This window comes from Staurois parvus, unplaced genomic scaffold (assembly GCF_062004578.1).
Source record: "Staurois parvus isolate SC_StPar_1 unplaced genomic scaffold, SC_StPar_1.0 ptg000078l, whole genome shotgun sequence".
Lineage (NCBI taxonomy): Eukaryota > Metazoa > Chordata > Amphibia > Anura > Ranidae > Staurois > Staurois parvus.
Genome location: NW_028317874.1, coordinates 8,223,648 through 8,243,795, shown reverse-complemented (window position 1 = coordinate 8,243,795; position 20,148 = coordinate 8,223,648). Strand labels below are relative to the sequence as shown.

Here is a 20,148-nt window from a genome sequence, read left to right as displayed (position 1 = left end):
GCCCCCACCCTGTCTGCCTTTTTAGGCAATCTTTGAAAACTCACTTATTCAGGAAAGCCTACCCCACCACCTAAGAACTGTACTTGAGCCACCCTCATCAGAACATTGCTTACAGCTATCGCCTTTTGTACTAACTCTCCCTTCCTTTAGATTGTAAGCTCCATGAGCAGGGCCCTCCTATTCCTTCTGTACTGAAATATATTGTAATTGTACAGCTCTGCACAAACTGTTGGCACTATATATAAATCATGTATAATAATCTCGTAGTTTGTCAAACTGAGCATGAATTTTTTGATCACATATTAGTTCACATAAATGTCACTTATGTATAAGATCTTGAATAAATATCGTAACCTATAGATGTGATTTGTTTATGTACCACCTGTCTCAATTTCAAATGGTCTAATTTTCTAGTGACCTCAATGGGCACAAGACTGGGCAATTCTTGCAGCTCTTGTTTTACATATATAAAATGCTGCAAAATTACTGTCTGCAGATAATGCAACTGATCTGTGACTTAATCCTTGGGCAACTCAACAGTCATGGCATGGGAAATACTATGGGGGTTTTACTGAAACTGGAGATTGCAAATTCTGGTACAGCTGTGCATGGCAGCCAATTGACCTCTAACTTCAGCTTGTTCAGTTAAGCTTTGGCAAAATAAAAAACCTGGAAGCTGGTTACTATGCAGAGTTGCTTCTAAAACTTCAGTTTTAGTAAATAAACCCATGTATGGGACTTTGCGCAAGAGTTTGGGTTTCCCCATTTTTGCATGTTGGGTTTTTCATGGAGTAGTCTATTCTGAAGCAGCAATAAAATGTACTTTTTGTAAACCTCAACCCTAGTTATTTTCTGCCACAGGTGATTGGCCTTTATGCCCAAGTGCGAAGCCACAACTTGGAAGTCGTGTAGTTTCACCACTGTTCAGTATAACTGGCATTATCTTCATCAATCATTGAAGGACCCATTAGGTTTTATTGATGCCTACAGAAGGGGGTGTGTGTGGGTTTTTTTGTTCCCCCCCCCCCCCCCCCCCTCCCTAGTGCTGACTTTTGAGAGATCACATCCCATGTTTAAGTTGTCTCATCTCGACACTTTCTAAAGGTTTTGATTTCATTGGACATCTTTCTGTACCAGAGACAGTGATCATAAGACAAATATCGACTTCTAACGAGGCGAGTATCTTTAAAATGGGGGACACCTGTTCTGATAACTGTGGAGGGCAATGTTCCTTGCTTTTTTTTATAGAAATCTCCTTTCTGGTTTCTTGGTCAGGAAGTAAGGATTGATCAGTTACAGGGCTTAGACAGCAGAAACCAATCTGACAAGGGTCTTAACCATTTCATACTCTGTTTTATACACACAATTGGTATATTTCATACACTTGGCAGTATTGTGAATTGAGTAGTCCAGCATGTTGGTATAAATGGGTAACAGTATTGCAGGGACATCTTGTGATCTGATGCTAGAAAGGTGATGGTGTTCTCCAGGTAGCTTTCCATGTTGCTGAATATTAGTCTTTGGGTACTTGGGTTGCTATGTTTGAGCAATAAGCTCCTGACACTCGCATTTGTCTAATTGCACACAATTGTGACATAACTGTCACAAGGATATTGAGCAGCTGTATTACTCTAGACAGTTGTAGCAAGGTTTTGATGGGATTGTAAGCCACTGAGCACTTGCGTAATTAAGCTAAAAGGCTTTGTTATGAATGCCTGCAGTCACTACTTGGTATCTGTAGCCTGGTCAGTTCTTTTGGTCACTTTAAAGTGGCATGGTGCTTTCCTTTTTCCACCAGAGGGGAAATTTAGTTCCTGCCAGATAATGGTTCACTCATCCCCTCCAAGTTTGGGGCACCAATTCTACATTATATTCCTGTAAATGTAAACAAAGTGCTTTGTTTTTGGATCACTCATTTACACCCCAGTCACATCAAGCCCGACTTTGAAATTGTGTGACTTCACTGTAAGCTGCACAATTTTAAAGTCTGGGGACATGCTGATTTCAGGTGCGATTTGCAAGACATCTGACACAGATGTCTATGCAAATCACACGAAAAGTAGTGCATCTACTACTTTAGAAATCGGTGCAGCTCCGACCAAGTCAGAACCGCACTGATTTGAATTGCGACCAATAGGGTGTGACATGACATATGATTTGCAAGTCGCATGGCATGAAAATCGCATACAAAGTCGCACCCAGTGTGACTGGGATGAGGGTTATTTCAATACAGAGCTTGTTACCTCCTATCTGGTATAGAAAGTTTGTTTAGCTACATGTGTTAGAACATGTCCACGGTTCCCAGGCAGTGCTTAATTGCATGATTGTTCCTAGCTGTATGAACTACATTGTGGGTTGGCATGTTTGGATCTTGCCTATTAAAACATCTTCCTGTACATCATGAGATCAATGTATTAGATACCAAGCTAGCTTGGTGGAATAAAACATCAGTTCCTTCCTCTACCATGCATACTAATCCCAGGTGCTGGCCCTATCCTCAGCAGACTCCAATATGCAAACACCTGATGGCTGCACATCCAGTAAAATTTCTTTTTCTTATAGCATTCCACAAATATGACAGGGATATAGGACTCCAAGCGCTTAGTCATAGCTATGACTAAATGCTAGTGGAGCGTGAAGCGCATTAGCTGGAGTCCTGTACCCCTGTCATATTTGTGGAATATGCTATAAGAAATGCAGGTGATTTTACTGGATGTGCAGCCATCGGATGTTTGTAACTTGGTGGAATGCCTGCATCAGAAGTTTGTAGAAATATGGTCCATAAAACCTTGAATATCATTCTAGGGTAATGCATCACCAGTAACAGTTTGATGTTGTGTCTGCATGGGATTATAGCAATCGGGCTCCCAGTTGCTTCTGTTGTGTGCCTGGATGAGAGGTTGAATGTGGGCTGTCCTTGTATGAATAACAGACTTTTCCAGTTACATGTCTGAACTGTGCTTCAGCACCACTGTTAAGATTTGAATGCTGTCGCCTCACCCACACACAAATGCTCATCCTTGCGTAGCTTACATTGCAAAATTACTGTACTGTAGTAGAATGATGCAAAAGGGCTTTCCTGCAAAACATCAGTTGATTTCTTTCTTTGATGTTAATCTGGATTTTTGATCAGGTGGGGGGAAGGACTAAATGTTAAGTCTTTATTGCTGTCCCATTTTTTTTTAAGTATTTTATACGAACTGATCACAATTACTGAGACGTCCCTGTGTGGATGCAATGGTGTGCAAAAGGCTAAAACCTTTAAGTTTTTGCCTGCTTCCTCTGGGGAGGTTCTTTTCACTTTAGGGAATAAGGAAATGCCTCAAAGAGGGTGCCAAACGGCAGTAAGACCCAGATAAAGGGCTTAACGCTTCAGTACCAGGCTACTTCATAATTTTTTTTTTTTTTTTTTTTTTTTTAATATGGAACTTTACAGTTGTGCACCTGTTCTCCTCCTAAATTGCTGACTTGCATGTAGAAAATTCTAAACACTTAGGTAGTTCTTACTACTCCAGAGTTTAAGATAGTTGGCTGCTAGACAAATTGCTTATTAAGTCTCTTCTCTTTCTAGATCAAGCCTTTGTCACCTTGGCAACAAATGATACCTATGTGAAAGGTGCGCTTGTACTGGGATCTTCTCTCTGGAGAAACCATACTACAAGAAAGCTATGTGTGCTTATAACTCCTCAGGTCTCAGAGTCCATGAGGTAAGTATTGCTGCTCTGTTATAAAGCTGCTAAATACAGGAATTTGGAAGCTAAATTGGGTTTTCTTCCGCAGAAATGTGCTCAACAAAGTTTATGATGTTGTTCAAGTGGTGGATGTCTTGGACAGTGAGGACTCTGCACACCTAGCTTTAATGGAACGACCAGAACTTGGCATCACATTAACAAAACTTCATTGTTGGACACTGACGCAATATACAAAATGTGTGTTTATGGATGCAGACACAATGGTAAGCTCTTCCCTTTTTTTTTTTTTTTTTTTTTTTTCCCCATGTACACATCTTTGCTAGCTGAATAGCCCAACCCCTGCAGCTGCCTCTACATGCAACTTGACGGGACGTTGCAATGTATAACCTTAGTAAGGGATGACTTTGGGAAGTGAAGATGAAGCTTCCTTTTGCCTGACATTCTTTCAAAATTGCCTCCCAAGGCTTAGTCACTTAATAGTTCAAGGACTCCATTTACTAATAAGCTTTACAGCTTTAAAGAGGAATGAGTCTTTATTTTTTTTAAATGGTAAGCAGCTTCATATACTATAGCTGACTTTTTTAATAAACACTTATCAGCCCAGGGATTTAGCTTGTCTTCTCTCATCCTGGTTTCTTGCTGGTCTTTGGGTCCCTGGCACCACCCTCTTGACTGAGAAGCTGGTTATGACTTCTGTTTACAGCTGGCCTCCCTCTGTGCATGTGACACATGAGTTCAGTCTGATCTCTGCCTTCCCTCTAAAGCTCCCTGAAGAAAAGGGGGACTGTCTGTTCCACATGCTAAATGGTACTTTCTAGCTGCCAAATTCCAGCAGCTCACTGGGTGGGGCCGACAGGACAATCTGGCTCAAATTTGCCAGACTGATCACTGTCCATAATCCTGATTTACTGCCTGTTTCTCATTTGGATATGGACCTCCCGGCTCTCCCTTCCTCCTGTCCCACTGCTATCCTCAAAGTGTGGGCTGCCTTAAAAGTATTGCTAGCCATCTCAGGCTTCATAGACTTCATCCCTATCTGGAATAACCCTAGGTACCCAGAATTAAACTAGAGGGCTTGTCAGAATAGAGACGCAGGGCTATTGTCTGTCTTACTCAATTGTTTTCTGATACTCGGTCATATGATCAGTTGCGTTAGGAGTTTTCGTTACCCCATAAGCACTTTTATAAATCTTCAGCTTTAGACATGCAATACAGGCTCAGAGGCAGACTTTCTCTCTCACTAGGTCCACGCCCTGGTTACTGACTGAAGTATTACAGGCTTCCTTACACAGTGCTCTAATCTTGTATTTGAGGTATTACTCTCCTCGGGACCATGCAAATCTGAAATGCAGGGCCCAGTGGGTGGAGGATATAGGTTAAATAGGGAGACCTGGGATATGGCTTTGGAATCAGTACCCATCTCCTCCCTTATTGGCCTCACATAGGCTCACAACTATTTTATCCTTCACAGGGCGTACCAGACACCTGCTAAATTGTTTGAATGGGGTAGAAGAGATATATGCCATTATGCCCTAAATGTACTGCACATAGGAGACTTTATCCACATAATTTGGAGATGCCCAAAACTAACAAGAAATTGAGAGGAAGTTCTGTGTATTGTATCTTCCATCGCCCAGACTCCCATTCCATTGGATCCACTAGTGTCTATTGGGAGTGCTAGATCCTGAATTATATCCCCTGGGTACATATATCATGGTTACTCGTCTCTTGTATCTGGCACGAAAACTAATCGATATTGGCTGTCTAGTATGATGCCTACTAAGAAACATTGGGTGGAATGTTAATTCTCTCCGTTTTGCAGGAACAACTTGCCCAGTCACTGTAACGCTTTGTGTAAATTTGAGCTTATTTGGCAGAGCTGGATAGATACGCCTGGACTGGCATGCAAGATTGATAATGAATTGACTTTTGCGAATATGAGACATAATGTCTAACTCCTTGCTAAGATTAGGCTTGGGGACTTGCCTGCAGTTGTTTGGTTGTGTAGGGTTTTTTTCCCCCACTTTTTATGGGTCTTAAAAGCCAATTTTTGTTTTTTTTTTCCTTTGCAAGATGTCTATTTACGACATTGGTTATCCACAGCAATGGGCTCTCATATGTTCTGACTGTGATTTTGATCTGTATACAGTTGTGTTCAAAATAATAGCAGTCAGACATCACTAACCTGATCAATCACGATTTTTGGTAGAAATGATATTTCTACATGGCAAATGTACTAGCAGGTGTAGTAGAGTAATAGAAATCCAACAGTCATGACATGCATGCTGCTGATTCTGTGTAATTGAATCACTAATTGAAAGGGGCATGTTCAAAATAGCAGTGTGGAGTGCTATTAGTGAGGTCATTCATTTTTTGAAAAACAGGTGGCAATTATTGCCCTTATTGAAGGAAGGCAGCAAATGTTGTATATGCTGGTTACAATGCATTTCTCTCTGACATTCTGAGGAAAGTGGGTCGTTCCAGACATTGTTCAGATGAACAGTGTACCTTGATTAAAAAGTTGATTGGAGAGGGAAAAACATGAAGTGCAGAAAATGATAGGCTGCTCAGCTAAAATGATCGCAAATGCTTTAAAATGGCAACCAAAACCTGGAAGAAAGTGAAAAACTACCATTCGAATGGATAGAATCGCCAAAATGGCAAGGACTCTGCCAACAATCGGCTCCAGGAAGATCAAAGAAGGTCTAAAGTTACCTGTGAGTACTGTTACAATTAGATGCCTATGTGAAGCCAAGCTATCTGCAAGAAGCCCCCGCAAAGTCCCACTGTTGAAAAAAAACATGTGCTGAAGAGGTTACAATTTGCCAAAGAGCACATTGACTGGCCTAAAGAGAAATGGCGCAACATTTTGTGGACTGATGAAAGTAAGATTGTTCTTTGAGTCTAGTGGCCGGAGACAGTTTGTCAGACGACTCCCAAACACTGAATTCAAGCCACAGTACACTGTGAAGACAGTGAAGCATGGTTGCGCAATCATCATGATATGGGGATGTTTCTCATACTACGGTGTTGGGCCTATTTATCACAAACCAGGGATCATGGATCAGTTTGAATACATCAGAATACTTGAAGAGGTCATGCTGCCTTATGCTGAAGAGGAAATGCCCTTGAAATGGGTATTCCAACAAGACAACGACCCCAAACACACCAGTAAACGTGCAACATCTTGGTTACAGACCAACAAGATTGATGTTATGGAGTGGCCAGCCCAATCCCCGGATCTTAATCCAATAGAAAACTTGTGGGGTGACATCAAAAATGCAGTTTCTGAGGCAAAACCAAGAAATAGAGAACTGTGGAATGTAGTCCAATCATCCTGGGCTGGAATACGTGTTCACAGGTGCCAGAAGTTGGCTCACTACATGCAACAGATGTACAGCAGTTCTCTGAATCGCTTAATATATAGTTGTATAAGCTCTGTTTCTAAGGAAAGCAAAATCTTCAAACATTTTTCAGTTTATATAGTGAATGTTTGCGTTTGCAAAGAATACCAACATTGCTATTTGAACAGTCTAATATTCACTTAAACTTTTTTTTTTTTTTTTTAGGAACACAAGTTTGGTATTTTTCTTCATGTTTTGATATGGTGTAGTGTTCCCAATGCATTTGTGTATGGAAATAAGTGCTATTAGAAGGATTTTGAGCTTTATTCACTTTTTTCAACACTATTATTTTGAACACAACTGTATGATGTATGCCACTACATGTATTCCTCTGAAGGATTGTTCATTGCCCTGTTATTTGCTCATGTACTTTCAATAAAGTTTTTGGATTCAAAAAAAGCTCCTTCCTCGCCTCCCACAAGATCAAGGTGGAAGATACTCTGTTGATCACATCAAATTGGACAAGAATGATGTGGTACTTTGACCTTGTCCGACTCCTAGTTGACTCCCATTGGGCCTTCCCAGAACATCTGTATTCCCTATCAGTTATCGGTATGCCACCCTTAGTTGCTAACTTTAATGGCCTGGCTGTTAAAGCTCAGGTCTTGAGGGACAGTGTATAACTACAGTTTGTAAAAGCAAGGTGTATTTCATTTGCTGCGTAGACGGGAAAGTCCATCCCAGGAAGTACTCCATGGGATGGATATTGGTTTTCCATTCTGCTCTGGATCAATACTTTGGTCTTGAATACCTACCAGCAGGAGTCAAGTCTCCATTTTGTCAAGTCTCCACAATTGCCTCTTGCCTATAAACCCTCTTATAGGGGAGGTTGACCCTCTTTGAGCCCATTAAGCATATCCCTTTTTGCCCATGCTAATGTTTTCCATTCTCCTTGCCATCCGTTTGACAAAATGTCTGGCTGGCAGCCTTCACCTATACAGAACCCTTTCTTGTACTACACAGGTTACTTGAGTCCTAAGGCTGGCTGCCTTCCTTACCAAGGTGGTTTCTTCCTAATCATACCCTACACAGGGCAGCATTCAAGACTAAGAATTTTCTTCTTGGAAAAATCTTTTTTTTTTTTTTTCTCTTGGGAGTACATATAGGACATGAATTGACCCCTCTGTTCTCTTAGTCCAATCCTTTCTATTACTTGCTACAAATGTAAGGCTTGCTGAGTGAGAGGAGTATATATTGGGCTTTCTAGATGGCCTTGCACTTAGTGTCCAGTCTCCTAAAGGTAACTGCATAACCTTTAAGTTCTATAATACTGTTTGTGTATTACATATTGACTAAATATACTTTAGACTGTTATACAGGAGCCTTTTAGTTGTACTTTAAGTGTTTATCCCATCTTTTCAGGTTTTGACAAATGTTGATGACTTGTTTGACCGTGAAGAGCTGTCTGCTGCACCGGACCCAGGCTGGCCTGACTGCTTTAACTCTGGAGTGTTTGTATATCGGCCATCAATTGAGACTTACAACCAGTTGATAGAGTTGGCAAGCGAAAAAGGCAGCTTTGATGGTGAGTTCAGAGATCACTACTGAACTGCAATATGTATAGTCTGAATCTTAATGCACAAAATAGTCTAAATCTTGCTGACAGTTTGGAGGTAAAAAATGTTTGCCAACGGTCTTGTACATTTGGATGTGTAAGCAAAAACAACTTTTTTTTTTTTTTTTTCTTTTTTTTTTTTTTTATAAAGCTTCCCGGGTATTTATCCATTAATCTTAGACTGTAAGCTTCAAGGAGCAGGGCCCTCCTAACCTTGTATTGTTGCTTTATCGTCTCCCATTATATTGTAAAGCGCTGGGCAAACTGTTGGCGCTATATAAATCCTGTATGTGTATGCACTATATATTGCCAAAAGTATTGGGACACTTGCCTTTACATGCACATGAACTTTAATAGCATCCCAGTCCTTAAACCGTAGGGTTCAATATTGAGTTGGCCCACCCTTTGCAGCTATAGCAGCTTCAACTCTTCTGGGAAGGCTATCCACAAGGTTTAGGAATGTCTATGGGGATGTTTGACCATTCTTCCAGAAGTGCATTTTGTGAAGTCGGGCACTGATGTTGGAATAGAAGGCCTGGCTCGCGTCTGTTCTAATTTATCCCAAAGGTGTTCTGTCGGTTTGAGGTCAGGATTCTGTGCAGGCCAGTCAAGTTCCTCCACCCCAAACTCTCAGCCATTTCTTTTATGGACCTTACTTTGCGCGGTCATGTTGTAACAGGAAGGTGGCCATCCCCTAACTGTTCCCACAAAGTTGGGACCATGAAATTGTCCAGAATGTCTGTCTGTCTTGATTTGTTAACGTTTTTAAGAGCTCCCTTCACTGGAGCGAAGGGGCCAAGCCCAACCCGTGAAAAACAACCCCACACCATAAGCTTCTCCTCCCCCAAAAAAAACTTTACACTGGGCACAATGGAATTGGGAAAGTACCAGTCACCTGGCAACCGCCAAACCTAGACACCTGCATCGGATTGCCAGAGGTGATTCATCACTCCAGAGAACACATCTCCACTGTTCTAGAGTCCAGTGGTGGTATGCTTTTACACTACTGCATCTGATTCTTTGACTTTCACTTGGTGATGTAGGGCTTGGATGCAGCTGCTCGGCCATGGAAACCCATTCCATGAAGCTCTACACAGTTGTGCTAATCTGAAGGCTACACAAAGTTTGGACGTCTTCAGCTATTGTGTCTGGACAGTTGGCAACTTCTGCGTGCTGTGCGCTTCAGAATGCACTGACCCTCTGTCATTTTACTTGGCCTACCACTTTGTGGCTGAGTTGCTGTTCCCAGTTGCTTCCACTTTGTTATACCAACAGTTGAATGTGGAATATTTATTAGCAAGGTATTTCACCAGTAGACTTCTTGCACAGGTGGCAACCCATCACGGTACCATGTTGGCTATATTGCTGCGCTTCCCCCCTTTTTTTTTTTTTTTTTTTTTTTTTTTTTTGTGTATTCACGTGCTGCTTAGCACTAGGTACTCCTTCAGGGAGAGACATGTTTACCAAGCCAGCCGGTGGGTGTCTCCATACAAGCAGGTGGCTCCCTGCCTCTGGCTGGGGGAGACCTGCCAATTTCCTAGTGGTCCCTGGGGTTGGGAGTCTTCCTTTATGGCTACTCACGGCCACATATGTTTAGCCCTGTGGCTTCATTTTCTGCATGCACATGCTAAAGATGGGGTGGCCTTGTAGTATATAATGCCTCATTATAAAAATCCTTCTAGCTTCTATATTGGTGGCTTCCCTGGAACCACTCTGCAGGTGTCATGGCTGGGTTTCACGTTCAGGACCTTCAGCAGGTGCATGTGTTTGCAGTTCTCTGCAGGGTGCTGGGGGTGGCAAGTGGCAGTAGGTGACTGCTGCTGTTCTGGCTGCCATTTTGAAGCAGCTTGAGCTGGTGGCCACCTTGGTGTTGTATTACAGGGGCAGCTATCTTGGTAGGGACTTGTGCCAGCAGCCATCGTGGAGAAACCTCATGCTGGCATTCATCTCGGTGGATTCCTGAGTGGGAGCCATGTCTTGACTGGTTTGATCCCACGGCTTCACACCAGTTAGTAGTAGTCTTGGTGTGGGGGTCAGTGTGTGCTGATGACCTAACACCCAGAGCTTGATCTGAATTGCTTGTGCTGAGTATTTTTACTCTTTGCAGTACATAGATGGCTCTGGAGGAACAAATGGATATCCATCTCCCCTTGGTTTTATACACAGGCTTCCAGGGCATTTTTTTTGTCCTTTTGGGACTGGACATATACATTCTAGATAGCCATTTTCTGCTGTACCCCTTTGGGGTTTAATTTTCCCCTTCAGGTGTTTTTCCCTCATTCTGAGTAATTGGCGTGGGCAGTGAATGAGTTCTTGCTGCTTATTTTCTTGAGTCTGGGGACCTCCTGGTGTATGCCTTTTTGAGCCCTGTTTGGTGAGGGGCTGTGTGGGTGTTTTTTTGTTTGTTTCCCCTCCCCCCCTTCCTGGTAACTGAAACTTGGATACATAATATTTAACTGATCAATTTCAGCTTTGGAAAGTTGATTGGCAATGGCAAAATCTTACCAATTTCTGATCTATCGAATAGCTGTCTAAACCAGAATAGATCTATTTAAAGTGATTTGTAAACCCATGTTAAATTGCCAACATGTTCTTGCTTGCAAAACCATTGCACAGAGCAGCTGATCTTGTGTGGGCTTGCTCCCAAGCCAGCTGTGTGCCCATAGACTGAGCATGGCTCAGCCTCAGTGACTCCTGTCAGAGCTTATGCAGGAGAGAGCTGCTGCTCTTGTGCACAGCGCTGGATTGAGTTTGGGCTCTAAGTAGGCCTCATGCACACTTGTTTTCAGTTATGGGGCTTTTTTTTTTTTTTTTTTTTCGCCCCTTTCTACCTCTAAACTCCCTTGCATGTTAGTGTCAACACACTTAAACTTCTAGAAGAGTTGAGGCAGGAAAAAAAACACTGCCAGTGTCGAACAGCAGCATTTTGACAGAAAATGCTTGACTAATATGGAGAGAAGACTTAAAGTGATACTGAATGTTTAGATTTAAAAAGTTGAACTTGCCTGCTCTGTGTAGTGGTTTTTTACAGAGCAGCACAGATCCTCTTCTCTGGTCTCCTGCCAATGCTCCTGACAGCTTGCTTTGGGGGCACCCAAGCAGGTGTTTCCAAGCTGCTGCTCCATGTGTCCTTTCACACAGCTGTGACTTGGCCTTGCTCCCTCTTATTGGCTCACTGGCTGTTTTTGGGAGCCAGTGGCTCCCGCTACCATCTCATCCAATGAGGAAGGGGGGGGGGTTGTTGGTGCACATTGCGGTTTGAGGTTTTTTACCTTCGCATAGAATGCATTAAGGGAAAAGAAAAGACCTTGAGCCTTTACAACTACTTTAAATCCACCAGTGATTGGAGTACACTTGGTGTCGAATAGTGAAACAATGAACTGGGAATTTTATTCACTTGGTTACTCAGGAACTTCCTCTTGCTGTTTTAATAGCTGAGATTGCTGTGTATACTCCGGACGCACTTGTCTGCCTGTGGTGCTACACAAGTCGCCTCATGCTTCATCTTCAAAACAAAAGTCAGACTGTTGTGCCACAGTACTTGGAACAAAAGTCTGCTACTAAACCCTCTTCACAATGAATTGGCACCCTCACTCTTAAGTGAGGTGTCTGTCCCAGAAGTCCCAGACCTGTTGGTTCCAAAAGGGAACAAGATAGTTTGAAACGCAACCCCTTCATGGTTCTCTCAAAGCAAAATTTTCTCCCACTCAGATAGTGATAACCGATGCCACTCAAAGTTGGGGAGGAGTGGTTCAGTCTGTGGGAACCTGGTCACCCAGGAAAGCCGAGCACTGCCTGATGTCTTGTAGCTCAGAGCAATAAAATTTGCCCTACACCACTGGACCAGAGTCACCCAATCACGGTGCAATCTGACAATGCCACAGCAGTGGGCTAAATCGTTTGGGGAACCAGGAGTCTGACAGCCATGAGGGAGCATTGTTGATGCTTTCCTGGATGGAAAAGCACTGTCCTGCGATCTCTGCTGCTCATACAGGGAGTGGGCAATTGGAGGCAGATTTTCCTCATGGTTGTCACTGCTTGGACCAAGGGGAATGTGTGGTTCCTTCATCCTGACGTGCTCAATCTCCTCCAGGCTCATGTTTTCCCTGTTTGTGGTCCTCATTTGCTGCAAAAAAGAGAACTGAATCTCATTGCCCCAAACTGATCCAGAAGAACCTGAAACAATAATCAAACTTCTAGAAGACTACTCCTGGCCTCTCCAAACAGACCAGACCTGTGGTGTCAGACTCCTTTACTGTCCTCCAGTTGCTGGCTTCAGGCCTGAGCTTCAGTCATGCTGTTAAAGGACAGGGTAGATTTGATTCTTGTTCCCAGATTAATAAAGGTAAGGGTCACTTCAAGATAAATCTGCTACTGTACCTGGAGAGTACATAGGCACTATTTTTACGATCTGTAGTAACAAAATTTTAGGAGCAGGTTAGAGGGAGTTTCGCTCGCTCTTTCATCCCAAGGAGACTGCCCTTTGTTTGACATCTGACATGGTCAGTGCTATGAAACCACGTCCTCTGAGAAACTGTCCTGCCAACAGTCACTAAAAAAAAACAAAAAAAAAAACCCTGCTTCAAAGTCTGACATTGCCAGTTGGATTGGACAACACATATAATAATTCTAATGCGTTAGTTACCTTCAGTACCCTTAACATTCTCACCTCATCAGATTGGAGTGGGTTTCTGGGGCATTCTGACAGAAGTCTGCTCAGCGTTGTAAGGTTGCCACTGGGTCTTAATACATTCTGAAGGTTCTACCAGGTAGATGTTAAGACCTCCTGTGAATGTGGCTTTTGGCCACAAGGGCCTTTTACTTACACTCCAAGTTGGTTCCTTGATCAGTTTCTGTTTTTATGGGCTCCTTGGCACAGTTTGGTTTGCCTTGTTGCCCACCATTCTGAATCATTGCTTGGAACATCCCAGGGTCTGATTATTCAGCCGGTGTCCTTTTGGAAGTTGTATGGCCAAAGATTTTTGGTCATGTCACTTTTGGGGTACTAGGATGCTCCAGTGAGTGCTGAAGGGGCAGAGCAAAGAGCAGTGAGTGACAAGTCGCTGCTTTTTCCTCAGACTACTGAGAACCTGAGTGATCAGTCTGCGATCGCTCAGATCTCAATCTTTGAGCCAGTGTGGGACAGCTGCTGCATAAAGCTGATGCTGCAGCATAGAGGTTAATATGTATGTTTGTGGCTGTGTGTGGTTGGTTCCCCCCTCAACTTAGTTGTTTTTTTTTTTTTTTTGTTTTTTTTTTTTTAAGATCCTTTTGACTTGCTGGCAAACTATCTTGGAGTACAGCGCAGGATACAGGCCACTCTCCCCTCTGTTCTGTATTGCTTGCTAAGAAACGAGATCAGTGGGGATAGGGTTATAGGAGTAGACTCCAAGGGGGGGGTCTGTCCAAAGGCTTGGCCACGGTATAGAAAATCTAGTCTGTCTTCAACTCCAAGACTAGAATTTTTTTTTTTTTTTACTTTTTGTCCAGAGAGACCAAAAAAAAACTCTTGTGCCCAAATCTCTTGAGTGTTCCAAAACTTCCCATTGGAAGATTTCACCCACCTTGTTGAGCATGCTGAAATGTTTTCCCTCCTTTCGTTTCTTGATGATCACAGTTAGCAGGAAATGAGGGTGGATCTCCCCAGTGGGGTCACAGCCAGTAATAACTTGTGCATCCCTCCTTGTGGCTTTTTTTATATGCATTGAAGTATACATGCTTTACTGTAAACTATTGGTGTCGACACATGGCAGTTTATATCGATGGTACATGGTCAATTCTCAGTATTTGACCACTGTGCTTGAAATTGGTGATCACCGGTATCACTAAAACCTTTCCAGAGAACTTAAAGGGTACTTGCACAAAAAAGGGACTGTTGCACTATAGACCTGATTATTTTTTGTTTTCTCCTTTAGGTGGGGACCAGGGTTTGTTGAACACCTTCTTCAACACATGGGCAACAAAAGATATACAAAAGCATCTACCTTTTCTATACAACTTAAGCAGTGTCTCTATATACTCCTATCTGCCAGCATTTAAAGCGTAAGTACATTCTTAAACCTGATGTATATATTTAAAGCCAGTGTTTTTAAAACCTATGGTATTGTTTGCTCCTTTTTTGAGTTCTGCCTGGAGGTTTGGGAAAACTTGCACTATTGGAGCTTGGTACTCTGGAAACTTAAGTAAACCCATAAAGAGGAATTTAAGGCATCTATCTGAACACCCCTTCTGAAAATGCTAGTTGGAAGTTATGTAGATCATTTGGCATCTTGCTTCACCACATTGATGCCTTGACATACTTTTTCTAGCTCGGTGATTAAAATTCCTTATATGGGTACTTGTCCCATGTCAGTGATGCAGGGTATGATATCAAGAAGACGCCATGACTACCAGGCAACTATTTTCAGAACTGCAATGCAGTGTCCTGCCAAGAGCCCTGTAAATAGTTTTGAGCATAGTTAAACTAGGACTAAAGTGAAAACGTTTGTCCCATTGGGGAGATTTCCCTTCACTTCCTGTCTCATAGCCAAAACCAGACATGAGGAAGTCCCTGGCTGACACCAGGTTCATGGTGTCCATTTCATATTCTGGTGAGACTGATTTTTTTTTTTTTTTCTTTTTTTTACAAGTTAGTGGCCAATGGGACAAAAGGGGGGTACAGACCACAAGGAAAACCTGGCAAGGCGTTCTAATCCCTCCACTATCAAAACTAAAGAGAAAAGAAGAAAAAAAACTCTTGCTTATTTAATCGGGTAAAAGTAGTATTAAAAAGGCAATTGCAGCAAATGAGTTCTCAGACCTCCTGGTTACTGGCGCTTTTCCCATTACTGACTTGTCACACAAATCCTGTGTGGAAGCAATGTAGCACAAATCTTGTAGAGGCAATGCTTTTATTTCCTCTAGTCAGATCCTCCAAGAACAGTGGCATCACCAAATCTCACTTCAGATTTTGAGCTTAGCAGTCAGCAGCAGTGGCATAGGTCTTGCACTGTAGATACAGCCATGACACTGTAGGCACACTTGTCTAATGGAAGTGTGCAGCGGTCTTTAAGTATTGAAGATTTACCTGGCGTATCGTAAATTAAAATTCCATATAACATGGCAAAATCTTCACTTTGCATATGGCTCCACTAAAAATGGTGCAAATCAAAACACTTTTCCACCAGTAAGTTAATGTGTGTATAAAAATGTAATCTCTTGCAGCTGTAACAAGTTTATGTTCACCAGTGATTAATCACCACTGAGCTTTTTTTGCACTGTAAATGAAAGAGGGCAAAAAATTTGAAAAGTTTTTTTTTTTTTTTTTTTTTTTTCTTTAGTGTCTAGTGTGTAATTTTTTTTTCTCCTGCACTGACAGGTGGCACTGATTGCGGTGGGGGTGACGCTGACAATCTGGGCCCTGATTATTAGTGCAGATCTCCCGTCACCTTTGCCAGTTATCGGCAACTGTTTTTATATTGCAATCTGCTGTCATTGGACACAGCTGATCACATGGTAAAAGGCTGCTGTGGTTGGCATTTTAACTCAAATTATGTGATAAATTGTGTCTAACAGTGATAACTAAAGTGCTGGGTGCACACCGCTGGGGGTGCATTCTGGGGGGACGTCCATGGAAGCCCTCCGTAACTGGACAACCGCTTTGTAGCAGTCTTTTTAGCTATAGCACGGTTGGGAAACAAGTTAAAAGGTGACCACATTCTTCTACGCCTCCTTGTAACATCCTTTTGTGGACTCCTGAACAGCAGTTCCCCCTCACTTTCGTTTGGTAGCAACAGTGCATTTTGTGCCTAGAGCAGTGTGCATGACAACCTACACCTTCCATAGTCTAAAGACCCTAGTCCATCCCTGGCGAGAGCAAGAGGGTGGATACAATACTACATACAACAGGACCATGGGGAGTGAAGATAGTCTCCCTTTAACGAGTTGAATTTACAGCACCGAAAGTGGAATTTGGAGATTTGAAAAGCTGAGAGCAATAAAAGGTGCTTTTGGTTGTAAACCCGCCCCTTATAAAACAACCTATTCAATATAAAATGGGAATTAAAGGCAAGGCAAAACTTGTGTATAGTGTGGTTTTTTTTTTTTTTTTTTTTTGTATCACATATGCAGCTAAGAACAGAGGTTAAAAGCTGGGGAAGGAAAAACAGCAGCACACTAATCCTCCTAGTGAAGTGTGTGGTCTGATCATTGGAGAAGAGTAGACTGTTCCCAGCATGCTACAGAGCTGCCTATGTGTTCCCATGCTTTAATGTGGTCCCTTTTTTATTACAGCAGAGGGACTGGCAGAAACACCAGGGATTTTACACAAGGGAAGAAATACAAAACGGGATACTTTTTTCAGAAGTACATGGTATAGCAGGCATATATTTGAAATGTTGGGTCTACAAATTTTTAGAATATAAACTATACATGAATATTTTTTTAACTTGTGTTTAGGTGACCGTTTAATAACTGAAGTTCTAAACTCTGGAAATGATTTGCCTATAAGCAAAGAATGTGTATTCTGTATTTAAAGGGATAATTTGGCAGTAGTACCACTCGTAACAAAACCAAACTGGAGGTTTCATCTGAATGATGAAAGAAAGTTGGTGTACTTAAGGCCATAGTTTTTTCATTACGGCTGTGAAATGGTGACTGCCAGCCACTGCATGAACAGTAGTGTTAACTAGTGTTTTATTTGCCTGTCAGACTTTTGTAACTGTATCAGCCATGAGAAGCAGGTCACATGAAAATTCCTTTCCCACTCACTGCAACATCGAGTTACTAGAGCTTACTTCAACTGCTAACATAAGCACAACTAAACTGGCTTCTAATCAAGTTCCCTTTAGTTCAGGCTTTCCCAGGCAAGCTAAAAATACTATGCATGCATTTAATAGACCAGTACAGTAGCTAGCTATGTATTGCAAAGTGTAAAGCTGCCCATATAATATCTATAACAATCCACTAGGTCAGGCAAAGCTATTGCCTAATTCATTTTGTAAAGGATAACCTCCAGGTGTTGGTCAGCCATTACTGCATGGGGTATATGAGGTTTTTTGCTCCCTTTTCAACTACAAAAAATACCTGTGTGCCAGAATTGCAATGCTTCCACTTCTATAGGATTACCTTGAAGCTTAACACAATCTTATGTATACTCTGCATATCCCTATGCAGACAACAGTGGCTCCCTCCATTGATAAAGTGGAGGAGGGAGTGTAGAATAAGTTATATTGTGTACAGCAAACCTAAATTTAGGCACTCATGGGGAAAAGATAGTGACCACATAGCAGAATTCCATTTTATGTAAAATTTCCAGATAAACAAATATTGCACTCACATTAAGAGATGCCTGGCATAAAAATTGACAATCCGGAGGCTGCGCACCAGCGTGCATTCCACGGACCGGAAATGTCACCCCTGAGGACGTCCAGTGGGAGGGGTTAATCTTGTCAGCTGACAAGAGCCATGGTGACTTTTCCAGTCCATGGCCACATAGCATAATTATGCTATGTGACCACTCTTTATTCCCCATGAGTGTCTTTAATTTATGACCGCTGTACACCTTAATCTCCACAATTATGGGCATATCCACACCGAAGATATGCCCTTATGGCACCAGCCATACCAGGTTTTTCCCACTAAGCGCATTACTCTAATGTAGGTCCATACAAGTTGGTGAATGAGGGGTATCACGTGTGTGTGTGTGTGTGTGTGTGTGTGTGTGTGTGTGTGTGTGTGTGTTTTAAAGCACCTTCTTTTAACAAGATCACAGCACAGATATGCTCAGCTTGCATGGTTACATTGTACGTACTTTGAGACACTATGCATACGTTGGTGTAATTATGTCTAGGCAGTGTTTTTTGTAAGGCTCAGTGGATCCTGGTGGGGTGACAGACTAGTTCCCCATTAGGTCACCCACAAGACACCTCAACCAATAGTGGCTTTTGAATTTGCTGACTGCCTTGTTTGATCAACAGGCAAGCATATATGACTGGGAACTAGCCTGTTCCCCTGTCAGGCTCCATTCAACTAGTGACAATTTCTCAACTACGGGCAATGCCGTGTGTCCATTTTGCCTTCTTGGTCAGGGAATCTCCTGGTTTACTGCTGGGAAGCAGTCATGAATGTTACAGCTTCCCTCACAGGGCTACTATATCCCTGGCCATATTCAGCTCAGACATGCCTTTTTCTGAGGAATGGTGTAGCTCTGTAGAGTAAGACCAGCTTTGAGTTTGGCATACAAACTGACAGTAACTTAAAAACCTGTCATTGTGGCAGCAACCAATTTAGTGGCCTTAGTTGGAACTACCTGATTTTGTCAAGGTCGATGGTGATCAGAAACTGGTGCAGATGCTGGCCTGAAGTTGCAGGTTGTTTAGTGGAACTTGTCAGAAAATTAAGTTCTGCTAGATTACTTCATGCTGGCCCCTTTTGCAGGTAGTTAGGTAAAAACGTACAATTGGTGCCTATACGGTTTTAAAATGCAGCTTCTAAATAGATAAATGAGCATGTGCAGGGCTAGACAGTATTACTGTGCTGAATTTGTAGAAGCCAATCTGTTGACAGCCTAAAGATTTAATGCTGCTCAGGGCTTCAGCAAAATGGCAGCCTCCAGCAAGAAGAAATGGGAACAATGCTGGAGGCAGTTTACAGCACACTAGTTTTGGTAGCATTGTGGAATGCATGTTCCTTGTTAAAGAACACCAAGTTATAGGTCACGTTCCACTTTGACTTTTCTGGTGGTAGCTTCTTTTAAAGGCTTGTATTCCCTGCACCCCATTTTATCAGCCCAAAGCAAGACTTGGGTGCAGTGTGCATTTTTGGCAGAGTGTTTTTTCTGTACATGCAAGGTGTTTTTATGAATAAAAACATGGGGAGATATCAATTTACTCTGTGCTGCATGGCTTTTTGACATGATAAAAAACGTATAGGTATAGTGACCAATGCTTTCATCACTAGGAGTCAAATTTCTCTGAACCATATTTAGTACCTTTTACCTATAATGGATGAATCTGACTCTTGCCTACTCTAGGAGCATAAACCTGTTGTATCCAATATTTGGTGTGCTATAGCTGTCTGCAATCTTACCTTTTCAGAGCTTCTGTATACTGACAAACCTTGTTTGTGGAATGTGCCTGTAACTAGTCATGAATGGGCACTTTATGTTGTACTGGGACGCTGGCAACGGCTAGCGCTTCTACATGTCTAACTGGGACACAATCCAAGTTTGGGTGGAGGGAAGACTTCTCGCATGAATGTGCAATCTGTGCTAAACATTCTGAATCATGTACAGTCAGCATTTTAAGAAGTTATGGGGATGTTATGACTTTTTCCTGCCCAAGTTACAAGAATATATCAGATGGTGCATTTTAATCTGCAGTGGTTTAGTTGAGTTATTATTTTTGTTAGCTTCCTAATGAGACTTTATCAGGCTTTCCAAAAAGTTAAACCTTCATCTCTTCCGTGGCACTGGTAACACAATATAAAATACAGCACTGCTGTGGGTGTGGATTGCATA

The 20,148-nt window shown here is 42.2% G+C and overlaps 1 protein-coding gene across 5 annotated transcripts in view; it reads left to right on the top strand.

The window, feature by feature from the left end:
- The window catches only part of GYG1 (glycogenin 1), a 55,858-nt gene that overhangs the window by 25,999 nt on the left and 9,711 nt on the right, over positions 1 to 20,148 (top strand). For all 5 annotated transcript variants that reach the window (XM_089669527.1, XM_089669526.1, XM_089669530.1 and 2 more), the window contains 4 exons: positions 3,572 to 3,707; positions 3,781 to 3,955; positions 8,459 to 8,621; positions 14,567 to 14,693. In XM_089669527.1, coding sequence (XP_089525653.1) covers positions 3,572 to 3,707; positions 3,781 to 3,955; positions 8,459 to 8,621; positions 14,567 to 14,693 — 601 coding nt within the window. The remainder of the gene's footprint in view (positions 1 to 3,571; positions 3,708 to 3,780; positions 3,956 to 8,458; positions 8,622 to 14,566; positions 14,694 to 20,148) is intronic.